General features: G+C 46.3%; 1 protein-coding gene across 5 annotated transcripts in view; it reads left to right on the top strand.

The window, feature by feature from the left end:
* RABGAP1 (RAB GTPase activating protein 1) overlaps positions 1-12,926 on the top strand; it is a 545,250-nt gene that overhangs the window by 263,312 nt on the left and 269,012 nt on the right. For all 5 annotated transcript variants that reach the window (XM_029610918.1, XM_029610917.1, XM_029610919.1 and 2 more), the window contains exons 12-13: positions 1,201-1,294; positions 12,081-12,231. In XM_029610918.1, the coding sequence (XP_029466778.1) occupies positions 1,201-1,294; positions 12,081-12,231 (245 nt within the window). The remainder of the gene's footprint in view (positions 1-1,200; positions 1,295-12,080; positions 12,232-12,926) is intronic.

Genomic DNA, 12,926 nt, shown 5'->3' with positions numbered 1-12,926 from the left:
CTCCCCCCCTTCCACCGAAAGGGGGGGGGGGAGCAGCAAAAGCAGCCTCCTTCACTTCCAGCCCTTGAGAAAGAAGTCTCATCAGCCGCGGGAGCTCACATTGCTCCGAGCCACACCACTCTTCTGGTTGATGCTGCCCACACTAGCATGGTCTCTTTTTCCCGTACATGTGGCTGCTGCATACCACTTGCTCTTCTGGGCTGGGGGGGGTGCGGGAGGAGGAGACCATGCTATTGCCACTGACTCCAGCTCTCCTGCCGTGTTCTGCCCAGGCTATCAGCATTTTAAGCCTGGGCAGAGGATGAGTTCCTATTTCGCTGGGGCAGGGGAAGCAGCTGGGTCAGTGGGTGACCGGGAAGTGTGGCGACACACCTGCATGTGCTTGGCGACACACTGCTTGAGAACTGCTGATTTAGAGGTCTGAATTTCAGAACCAGTGAACCAGTGTTGTCATTTGCTATTTCTGTTGGTTTTAGCATTCCAGTTGACATTTAATGTCTAATTTGGTGAGGATAAACCAGTATCCCAGCCCTCACAGCTGATTTGGTTTTTAGTTTATTCTTAATAAATATGCATGTGATGTATTTGCATATTATCTGGTTCTAAATTAAAAATTATATACGGGCAAATACATTCAAAGATATCGAAGTTATCCGGATATAACTTATCCATATAATTTAAAAGGGATATTCGGCAGCACAGCTATGTTGCTGAATATAACTGGATAAGTTCTAGTTAGCTGGATAAGTGATATCCAGCTAACTTTAAGAGTCACTATTAACTTATTTGGTTAACTTAACTGGATAAAGCTGAATATAGGCATTTATCTTGTTAAGATAACTGGATAAGTTGCTCCACCTCGATCCGTCCATTGCCCGCCCTCTTGATATCTGGCTGTCTACTGAGCTGGATAAATGTTTATCCGTTTAAATGGTGGCCACTGAACATAGCCGGATATTCAAGTCCCTATTTATTCGGCTAAGTAGCATTGAATATCAACCCCCTCATGTATATTCATTTGGGATGTTTTGAATATGGGACTGGCTGGTGGACCAAAAGAGCAGCATGAACACAGCTGATTTAATTGAAGTCCCAGTTTCATTGTTGTATAGTGGCACAACTGTTGAAAAATCCAAATTAGTTTAATATGCCTTAAATCAATGTTTTTCAGATTTGGGTGGGGGTTTTTTGTTTACACAGATAATGATGAGCCTCTCTTGAGTGGTTCTGGGGATGTTTCCAAAGAATGTGCAGAAAAAATTCTTGAAACCTGGGGAGAACTTCTATCTAAATGGTAAGTGAGAACAAAGCTATACAGTTCTGTACTTGCAGTGTTTGTTTTAAGGCTGTCTTTCTGTTTTAAGTATGTACAGTCTATTAGTTTTGTGAGACAGAGTACCATTTTGGGATTGAATTACACATGAATGGCTTTCACCGATTTACTGTCATTGTAGGAATGGTCTTATGTACATGTGATGAAAGAATCACACAGGATAGAATCTGATACAGTAAAAATGCAATTTATAGTATTATAAAGTTCAGTACTTCAGTTAGAATTATTATCCCAGGACAAGCAGGATGCTAGTCCTCACATATGGGTGACGTCACTGACGGAGCCCGAACGCGGGAAAAACTTCTGTCAAAGTTTCTATAAACATTTGACTGGCTGCCTGAGGCTACTGAGCATGCCTGGCATGCCATGATATTCCCTGCCACAGAGGTCTCACTCCAGTCTTCGTTTTTCCGCGTGCCCATTAGCACCGCGGTCGTCGGAGCCCCGTGAGTCTCCTCACAATCTTGACTAAAAAAGTTACTTAAAACTTCAAAGTTTTTTTTCCCACATCGGGTCTCATTCCTGTTTAACACCGGCCGGTGACAGACAAATTTCTCAGACGTCTCATTAATTGGACAATTTTTCTCAGACTTCTCATCGATGGCTGTCGTTTTTTCAACATGGCCTCCGGGTTCAAGAAATGTTCTTATAACCGGACCATGTCCGTTACAGATCCGCATTCCCAATGTGTGATCTGCCTAGGAGAGAAACATGAAATATCTTCATGTTCTCAGTGCCAACAAATGACCCCAAAGGGTCGAAAACTCAGACGGGAGAAGATGGCTCAGGTTTTTCAACTGCAACTGTTACCATCGCCATCGACTTCGACCAAGTCTTCACCCACAGGGGTAACTAAAAAACTCCTACTTAAAAAGAAGCATGTCGAGGGTTCTGGGGATGCGGCTTCACCAACACCGTCCTCCGCATCGATCAGGTCAGTATCAGAATCTAAACAGAAACATAAACATAGACACCGTCGACCATCGTCGATTCCGCCATCGACGGAACCGATAACAAAACGGCCTAAAGTCGTCAACTCCAACCTCAGTACCTTCGTTACCCTCGACATCGACACCTTCACCGATGACAACTACACTGGATTTCACATCCCTTGTCCAAAAAGATCTCGGCCGTCCACATCGCCGGGAAAGACAACATCATGGCGGACTACCTCAACAGAGAAAGACTAGACCCAGGGAGAATGGAAACTGTTGACCGCAGTGTTCCAAATGATAGTGAGCCGGTGGGGAACACCAGACATGGACCTCCTGGCAAATCAGTCCAACGCCCAAGTACCCAGGTACTTCAGCTGCAGGCGGGAACCTCAGTCCCAAGGAATCGATGCCCTGGTACAGACCTGGCCACAGGGGACTCTATTATACACCTTCCCGCCATGGCCCCTATTGGGCGTGATCATTCACAAGTTGCAGCTACACAGGGGACTAGTACTTCTGGTGGCCCCGGACTGGCCAAGAATGCCGTGGTACGCAGACATGAGGAGACTACTGGCAGGGACCCTCCTACCTTTGCCTCCACACAGAGACCTGCTCCAACAAGGGCCGATCCTCCACGAGGACCCAGCTCAATTCTTGCTTACGGCCTGGCCCTTGAGAGGGCTCGCCTGAGAAAGAACAGTTACTCGGGGGCTGTAATCGACACCCTGCTCCGAGCACGCAAATTCTCCACATCTTTAACGTACATTAGGATTTGGAGAATTTTTGAAGCTTGGTGCGAAGACCACAACATCACACCACGCTCAGTCAAAATTCCCGTGATACTGGAATTCCTACAGAACGGACTACAGAAGGGATTGTCCCTCAACTCCATCAAGGTACAAGTGGCCGCATTGTCATGCTACGGAACCAAGAGCGACAGCATAGCCTCTCACCCGGACGTTTCACGCTTCCTGAAGGGAGTCAAACACATCCGCCCACCCCTAAAGTGGCCGGTACCTCTTTGGAACCTCAACCTGGTCCTGGATTTTCTAGCAGGAGCCTCCTTCAGGCCCCTCCACGGACTGTCTCTCCGTCTATTGACTTTGAAGACAGCATTCCTGCTGGCAGTTTGTTCAGCCCGCCGCATTTTGGAACTACAGGCACTGTCATGCCATGAGCCATTCCTCAGACTCATCCCAGGAACCATCCAGCTACGCATGGTTCCTTCGTTCCTTCCCAAAGTGGTGTCACACTTTCATCTCAACCAAACCATCTCGCTAGCATCGCCGGACGAATTTATGAATTCGAAAGAAGCTTGAAGTCTACGTCACCTCAACATCAGCAGACTTCTATCCAGATACCTGGAAGTGTCTGAACCCGTATGAAAAACGGACCACCTATTCGTCCTTCACAGCGGGAAGAGACAAGTGGAAGCGGCCTGGCGGGCAACCATAGCCCGCTGGATCAAAGAAGTAATCAAGGCGGCCTACGTAGAAGCAGGCAAACCGCCGCCTCTATAAGTCAAGGCCCACTCTACTAGAGCCCAGGCAGTGTCATGGGCAGAAACCAGAATGTTGTCACCTGCCAAGATTTGCAGGGCAGCGACATGGTCCTCCATCCACACCTTCTTCAGGTTCTACCGCTTGGATGTTCAGGCTTGGGAGGACACGGCATTCGCAAGGACTATCCTAAGCTGGTCACGGGCAGCCTCCCACCCGGTTCGGGAGTAGCTTTTATACATCCCATTGGTTCTGAGTCCATCTGCTAAATGCTAGGAAATGGAGAAATTACTTACCTGATAATTTTGTTTTCCTTAGTGTAGACAGATGGACTCAGCATCCCACCCTTGGCTGCTGTTACTCATGGAATTTCGAATGATTCAAGGGTAAGCCATGCTTCCTTCACTTAGGACACCCACCCTGCTGGGTGTCGACGCTTTCCGGTTGAAGGCACTGGCGGTCTCCAGCTATAGCCAATTCGACCAGATCAAGTTAACCAAGTTATAAAGTTTAACCCAGTTATGAAGTTTAATCAAGTTAATCAAATTAGTCAGTCACACATATATCCATAATGCTTTTCGAGGAGAATACTGAAGAGCTGCACTTCCTGCAGAGGTATATGTACTAGGGGCTGACGTCAGATTGAAATCTGATCCGTCTCCAACTGCTATCAGGAGTACACTATACCCATTGGTTCTGAGTCCATCTGTCTACACTAAGGAAAATGAAATTATCAGGTAAGTAATTTCTCCATTTCCTAGCGTGTAGCAGATGGACTCAGAACCAATGGGTATAGTGTACTCCTGATAGCAGTTGGAGACAGATCAGATTTAAATCTGACGTCAGCCCCTAGTACATATACCCCTGCAGGAAATGCAGCTCTTCAGTATTTTCTGTCTCCATAGCAGTTAGGAACTATCTGCATGCTCTCAAGCATTAGAACAATTTTAATGGAGAAAACCCAAATTAAGAAGAAAACTTACCTCAATGACGAGCCCCGCTCTCCTGCGGTGACACCCTCGGGTTCCTCCCCCAGTTGAGAATTCCTGAGGTGATTTCCGTGGTCCCTCGGAGGTGAGCTTGGCATAGCAGCATAGCACCAACCCTGCAACCAGCAGGGGTTCCCCCTTCACTCTTCTTTTTTTCGTGCAGCAGTAGCCACGCGGGTTAAATAGCTCTTCAGAGATTCCTGACAGGAATTTTCCTCACGAACTTTGTTTGAAAAATTTCAAAACATTTTACCCCACAGGGGTCCCCTTATCGATTTCTTTGGTCCGCGGTCGAATGGTAAGTTTTTTGCTCGCTTGCGGTCGTTTCCTGTCTAGTCTTTCCATCACGGCCTGTCGAAGCCATGGTGTCAGGTTTCCATCCGTGCCTCGACTGCACTAGAACAATGTCCATCACTGACCCTCACACGGTCTGTGTAATGTGCTTAGGGTCCGGCCACGATGTCCTTACTTGCACCAAATGTGCTTAAATGACACCAAAAGGTTGTAAGGCTCAACTCAATAAGATGGTTCTTCTTTTTCGGCCAAAACCCCCGACTCAATCAGTAGCGTCGACGTCATCTGAACCAGTGCCGTCTACGTCGCGCTAGCACCGGGAATCCACTGCTGTCCGACCAGCCTCGACGACTCCACAGGTGTCGACCCCCCTCTGTTCCTCCTCTGGAAAAACACCGGGAGGAACATCGAGAAAAACATCGACACTGTCATTGTATAGCTCAGGCCATCGATACCGCTAAACCCTCAACAGCGACGTCGTCTGAGCCTCCGACTAAGAAGCCCCGTACAGAAAAGGCGTCATCCTCTTTTGTCTCTGGATCACCGAGGCGTTCCCCACCTGGACAGGTGCCAGGATTCGCAATTCCACCTTCATCAGTGGACCCTCCGGCTACGCCAGAGCTTCTTCCCACTCCGGAACTGGGTATTCTTGCCCCAGGTTTCCATGAGGAATTGGATCGGATGATCCAAGAGGCCATCGGCAAAGCCCTCCAGGGCTTCCAACTTCCATCGATGCCGGTGCCAGTTCCTCCTCCGGCCATCGATCCGATTCCCATGGCGCTGGCACCGCTATTGGCTAGAATGGACAAGATAATCGGTGCCCTTCCACCAGTGGATCCGAGGAAACCGAGGGACCTGACTCCTTCGTCGCTGATTCCCTTGACATCGGAGGAAGATGAAGAAACACCGCTCTTCATTCCACCATCGGGAGTGCCGCCACCGATGCATCCATCGGTGCCTCCCTTGATGCCAGCTATACCGTCCTCGATGCCTCCATTGATGCCTTCGATTCCTCCTTTGGGACCATCAATGCCCAGGCCAGGGCCTTCAGGTTTAGCCCCATTACTTCCTTCTGAAGAACACTTGGGGGCTGGTGATGACCCTTATAATCCTTGGACTGACGATTCGTCCCAGGATTCAGATGATCTACCTTCCCAGCCCTCCCCTCCTGATGAAAGGAAGCGTTCTCCTCCAGAGATCCTGTCCTTTATTAATTTTGTAAAGGAGATGTCTGAAACAGTCCCATTCTAGCTTCAGACAGAGGAAGACTCGAGACACCAGATGCTAGACCTTCTACAATTTTTCGATGCTCCAAAAGAAATCATGTCCATTCCTATTCATAACATCTTTTTGGACCTTTTGAAGAGAAACTAGGAGCACCCTGGCTTGGTGGCACCTGTTAATCGAAAAGCAGATGCCACCTACTTAGTTCAGTCAGCCTCTGGTTTTCAAAGAACTCAGTTGGATCATCACTCTGTGGTCATAGAGTCCGCCCAAAAGAGGGCCAGATGCTCCAAGCCTCATTCATCCATTCCCCCAGGGAAATATCAGAAGTTCTTAGATGCATTTGGAAGACTGGTATTCCATGGATCAATGCTCATCTCGCGTATTGTATCCTACCAACTTTACATGACCCAATATAATAGGGCCTTGTTCACAAAGATTCAGGATTTTGCTGAAGCCTTACCTCCGCAGTTCCAGGACCAACTTCATGCCCTAGCACAAAAAGGATTAGATGCTGGCAAGCATGAAGTACGATCAGCGTATGACATCTTTGACACCGCTTCCAGGGTGACAGCAGCCGGTATCAGTGCAAGGAGATTGGCCTGGCTGAAATCTTCAGACCTCAGACCAGAGGTACAAGACAGATTGGCTGACCTGCCCTGTCGGGGGATAATCTTTTCGGTGAAAAGATTCAAGAAGCAGTTGCACAGCTCAAAGACCACCAAGAGACTCTGCGCCAGCTCTCTTTACTGCCTTCTGAACCCTCTTCTTCATCCAAAAGATCTTTTAAGAGGGATTCTAAGAGGCAATTCTACCGCCAGAGAAGATACTATCCTCCAGCGTCCAGGGGTCGGCCTTCTAAGCCTTACCAAAAAGGCCAACCTAGACAGCCTAGAGGGCAGAAATCACAGCCAGCCACTCAACCAGGTCCAGCAGCAGTTTTTGACTCCTTTCTAGAGAGCAGTACCCAGCTTCCATTTCCGACCATTCCAGTTGGCAGTCGGTTGAGCCATTTCTCCAGCCTATGGCACACAGTCACCACAGATCAGTGGGAACTGGCAATAGTGTCCAAAGGTTACCATCTCAACTTTCTCTCTGTCCCACCGGATTCCCTGCCTCGGCTGACTTGGGGAACATCCGACCATTCATCACTCTTGGAGCAGGAGGTCTCCCTCCTCCTCCAGTCCCGAGCAATAGAACCAGTGCCCCTTTCAGAAGAGGGACAGGGGTTCTATTCCAGGTATTTCCTGAAACCAAAAAAGTCAGGTGGGGTGTGCCCAATATTGGATCTTCGCACTCTAAACAAATACCTGCAAAGAGAAAAGTTCAAGATGGTGACCTTGGGTTTTCTACTTCCCCTTCTTCAAAGGGGAGACTGGCTCTGCTCTCTAGACCTTCAAGACACCTACATACACATTTCAATCACTCTGTCACATAGTAGATTCCTGCGATTCCTAGTAGGCCCAAAACACTTCCAATATCGAGTGTTACCTTTCAGCCTAGCATCTGCCCCACGCGTCTTCACCAAATGCCTCGTGGTGGTAGCTGCCTATCTCAGGAGTCAAAGTGCCCACGTCTACCCCTATCTGGACAATTGGTTGATCAGGGCTCCCACTCGGCAAAGTGCACTGACGTCCCTTCACCTCACTTTGCATTCCTTGATCTCCCTAGGGTTTCTCATAAACTATCAAACATCCAGGCTAGTCCCTTCACAAACTGTTGTTCATAGGGGCAGACTTGGACACTCTTAAGAGTGAAAGCTTTCCTACCTCAGGATCGGGCTCTCACTCTCGCTGCTCTGGCCTTTCGACTGCAGTCTCGACAACACTCAACTGCACATCACTTCCTAATATTTTTGGGTCATATGGCCTTGACAGTGCATGTCACTTCCATGGCTCGCCTTGCCATGGAAGTGACATGGAAGACATGGAAGAGTCATGCAGTGGACTCTAAATCGCAGTGGACTCAGTCTTCTCAGCCAATGTCCTCCACAGTCCGCATCACCAAACAGCTCCGTCTATCGCTAGCTTGGTGGGCAAACCAATCCAATCTGGTACAAAGGCCTTCCATTTCAGATTCCAGAGCCTCAAATAACCTTGATAACAGATGCCTCCAACCTTGGCTAGGGTGCTCACGTGGCACATCTGCAAACTCAGGGCATCTGGTCTCCAGAGGAAGCCAAACACCAGATAAATTTCCTGGAGCTTCGTGCAATCAGATATGCCCTCAGGGCTTTTCAGAATCACCTCTCCAACCAGGTCATCCTGATTCAGACCGACAACCAGGTGGCCATGTGGTACATCAACAAGCAGGGGGGAACAGGCTCCTACCTTCTATGTCAGGAAGCTGCACAGATACGGGCGGAGGCCCTTTCCCACTCGATGTACCTCAGGGCCACCTACTTGCCGGGAATGGACAATGTGTTGGCAGACAAGCTGAGTCGCACTTTTCAACCGCACGAGTGGTCCCTCAACCCCACTGTAGTGGACTTAATATTCCAACGTTGGGGTTACCCTCACATAGACCTCTTTGCGTCAATTCACAACCGCAAAGTAGGGAACTTCTGCTCTCTCACTCGCAGCCAACACTTTCAACCAAGAGATGCTTTCTCCCTCTCGTGGGCCAGCGGTCTCCTTTATGCGTACCCTCCACTTCCACTCATTTCGAAGACTCTCGTGAAGCTGCGTAGGGACAAGGGACTAATGATTTTCATAGTCCCTCATTGGCCACGCCAGGTTTGGTTTCCAATTCTCCACGAACTATCGGTACACCGGCACATTCCTCTGGGGAAGGACCCGCTTCTGATCACTCAGAACACCAGCTGCCTTTGTCACCTCAACCTCCAGGCCCTCTCACTGACTGCCTGGATGTTGAAAGGTTAATACTTCAACCTCTTAACCTTTCAGAGCTGGTTTCCCGTGTCCTAGTGGCTTCACGAAAGCCTTCCACAAGGCAGTCTTGACGTTATAAATGGAACAGGTTTACGGGATGGTGTACTTCCATGTCCATTGATCCCTTCACTTGTCCCACACCGAAGTTTCTGGACTATCTCTGGCATCTGTCAGTCAGGCCTCAAAACTTCATCTATCAGGGTACATATCAGTGTGGTAGCCGCCTTCCATAAAGGTGTCTGATGTACCTATTTCAGTACAGCCCCTTGTCACATGCTTTTTGAAGGGCTTGCTTCACCTTAAACTTCCACTGCACCCTCCAGCCCCATCTTGGGACCTCAACATGGTTTTGGGTAGGCTCATTAAACCGCCGTTTGAGCCTTTCCAATCCTGTGATCTCCGCTATCTCACATGGAAAGTGATTTTTCTTTTGGCAATCACTTCTGCCCACAGAGTTAGTGAGTTTCAGGCCTTAGTGACCTACCCGCCTTACACTAAACTTCTGCATGATAGGGTAGTACTCTGCACTCACCCTAAATTTCTGCCTAAGGTAGTATCGGAGTTTCATATCAATCAATCCATTATACTACCCACTTTCTTTCCCAGGCCCCACTCAAACCCAGGAGAACGGGCTCTGCATACCCTTGACTGAAAACGTGCTCTAGCTTTTTATCTAGACCGTACAGCTGCCCATAGGAAATGCACTCGTTTGTTTTCTTTGACCCCATCAAATTGGGTTAACCTGTTGGTAAGCAGACTCTCTCCTCCAGGTTAGCGGACTGTATTTCCTTTTGTTACCAACAAGCCGGCATTCCGCTACAAGACCGTGTTAAAGCACACTCTGTCAGGGCCATGGCAGCTCAGTAGCGCACCTATGCTCGGTGCCGCTTGCTGACATCTGTAAGGCTGCTACCTGGAGCTCTCTCCACACCTTCGCAGCCCATTATTGTTTAGACAAGGCTGGCAGACAAGATTCCATCTTCGGCCATTCTGTGCTACGCAACTTATTTGCGAACTGAGGTACCAAAATCCTTCTGCCAACCCGGTAGGGTTCAGGATGCCCTCTACCAAATTCCACCCCAGTTGTTGTGCCTGTTGCACGTCTTTGGGTACATTTGGTGCAATGCTCGGGCATCCTCAGCTCGGTACTCACCCATATGTGAGGACTACCATCCTGCTTGTCCTGTGAGAAAGCAGAGTTGCTTACCTTTAACAGGTGTTCTCACAGGACAGCAGGGTGTTAGTCCTCACGAAACTCACCCGCCATCCCGCGGAGTTGGGTTTACTTACGATTTATTATTTTATTTTTCGCATGTACTTTTACTATAAGACGAGACTGAAGGGGGACCCCTGCTGGCTGCAGGGTTGGTGCTATGCTGGGCATGCCCAGTAGGTGCCAGTCAAAGTTCTGGAAACTTCGACAAAAGTGTTCCATGATTGGGCTTCATCCTGATGCTGTCACTCATATGTGAGGACTAACATCCTGCTGTCCTGTGAGAACACCTGTTACATGTAAGCAACTCTGCTAAATGTAGGAGAGTTCTGGGGATTCCTGCAGCACATTTAACTCTGATTTGACTAATAGTATTTGACTAATTGTATATTGTTTCTTTGAATATGAACATGTTGATATCTTAACCTGCTAACACTTTTGTAAACCGTTGTGATGGCAAACCCGAATGACGGTATATAAAAACCCACAAATAAATAAATAAATAAAATAACTGGATAATTGCACGGGAAGGGCTGGATTTTGCAGTCCTTCCCGTGACCACAGAATTGTAGGAGAACAGCGGCCCTGGTAATGTTATGAACCTAGCATTGAGAATTAGGAAGGAAATGACCGTTTTTCAGCATTCAAATATCATATTCTGGGATTTCTTTACATTTGCTTGCTTGTCTTAGCCAGAATTTTCTTATCAGATGCTCTCTTTTCTGTGTGAATTGCCAAATTTTTAAAAAGCTAATTCATGATATTTGTTTATTTTGTAATCCACCTTGTACATTATATTTGCAAAAGATGAAATAAAAATGTAATAAATTTCTGCAAGTGAAAAAACATATCTAGGGACTGAAATGTCATTTCAGAGGTTCTTTGTCAATTCACAGAGATATATACAGTATCAAAATAGGTGTTTGTTAAGGAGGGAAAAGATAAGATGCAAAAGGAATTATCTCCCTGGATAAACAATCTGATAAAATCACCTGCAATCAAATCAGTCCTTGCATATAACCTTTAAGAAATGTAAACAAAGAACTCAAGTATAAACAGACACACAGAGGCCAAACAAAAAACACTTTAAGCATCCAAAGTGTTTTCCCTACCATCATTTGATTTGATGATAGGTTTACTATGTAACTCGCTCACTTAGACCAGCGGTCAGGACTCTTCTAATTTACAGTCTAATAAAGGGTGAGAACCTCTGTTCCACAGTTAGTTGACTGACAGAAGCAATGAGGAAACATTCCCCACCCAATCTTATGTGATCAACATTCTTCATTGAATGATGTATATTCTTTGGATCTTGGACAAGTCCTTGGCTTCCCCACCCTTCCTCCCCATCACCAAGCCAGCCAAGCAGATTTTCACAATTCACCTAATGAATATGCATGAGATTTGCTTACTTGGAGGTAATGCATGCCTATATCACTAATGAATTGCATATGCGTGAAATATGTCCTGAAAACCCAACTGACTTTGGTGTGCCCAAGAACCGGAGTAAGCACCAATGGTATAGCATATCAACATTGTTTAGCAAGTATAGATTTTCCTCCTGATAAGGAATTACTGGAATCCTTCAAAACAGAAGAATCTTGCTGTTTACCCTTTTCTATGTAATAATTTGTGAATTAGCCAGTTGAAGCTTTATTTTTATTTATATATACCTTTTTGACGAGTGTCAAATTTAATTCAGGCATCTTAATTTGAGCGTGAGGCCCAAACAGTTGTCGTCATTGGTGAGGAATGGTGTTCCTGAGGCACTGAGAGGAGAAGTCTGGCAGCTGCTAGCAGGATGTCAGAACAACGACCATCTAGTAGAAAAGTATCGAATTCTCATCACAAAGGTAAGAGAGATTATATTTGTCTAGTAGATTTGAAAGTTGAAAATAAGTATGGAAATTTTTGTTCCTAAAAACCAATAGAAATTTAAAGTTGAAAAATATACTCAAAATGTAGGAAACTGATGTAAGGTATAGTAAATGCTATATAAAATCAATCAAAAGCTGAGAATGTGTTTGTCCTTCTGAATGAGCTATTTGGGAACTGGGGGTTTTTATTCTGCTTTCCATGCAAACATTTTTTTCCTTTCAAATTTGGAGCTTAAGCTTTCTCAGAATGGGGCAGTGAGCTTTGATAAAATATCTTGACATTTTGGTGGGTCAAATAATTAAGGTTTATTATTTGCATCTATTTTAATTGCTTGCTAGGTGGATTTATTTCTTAAAGCTGTAAAAGTGGTATAAACTACCTATGATGCTTCACTTTGTGAATGATGATACCTTTGTGCTGTTAGAGGTTTGACCGTATTTTTAGCAAGAACAAAAATAAGTTGGGAAAATTATTTGAACTGTTTTTGACACAGACTGCGGTGCAGGTTTACAATATTATATATTTCGCACAGGACAGGGTATGGAGGACTAATGCATTTGATAAAACTAAAATTAACCAAAGTAATAAAAAAAAAAAACCTTTTATCTAATGCTTAGTTGTTGTCTGCTATGTTATGTTACACTTATATAGCAATTTCCTTGAACAAAAG

Source organism: Rhinatrema bivittatum, chromosome 8, assembly GCF_901001135.1.
Source record: "Rhinatrema bivittatum chromosome 8, aRhiBiv1.1, whole genome shotgun sequence".
Taxonomy (NCBI): domain Eukaryota; kingdom Metazoa; phylum Chordata; class Amphibia; order Gymnophiona; family Rhinatrematidae; genus Rhinatrema; species Rhinatrema bivittatum.
Note: the sequence above shows the minus strand (reverse complement) of the source record. Positions and strands in the feature narration are given on the sequence as shown.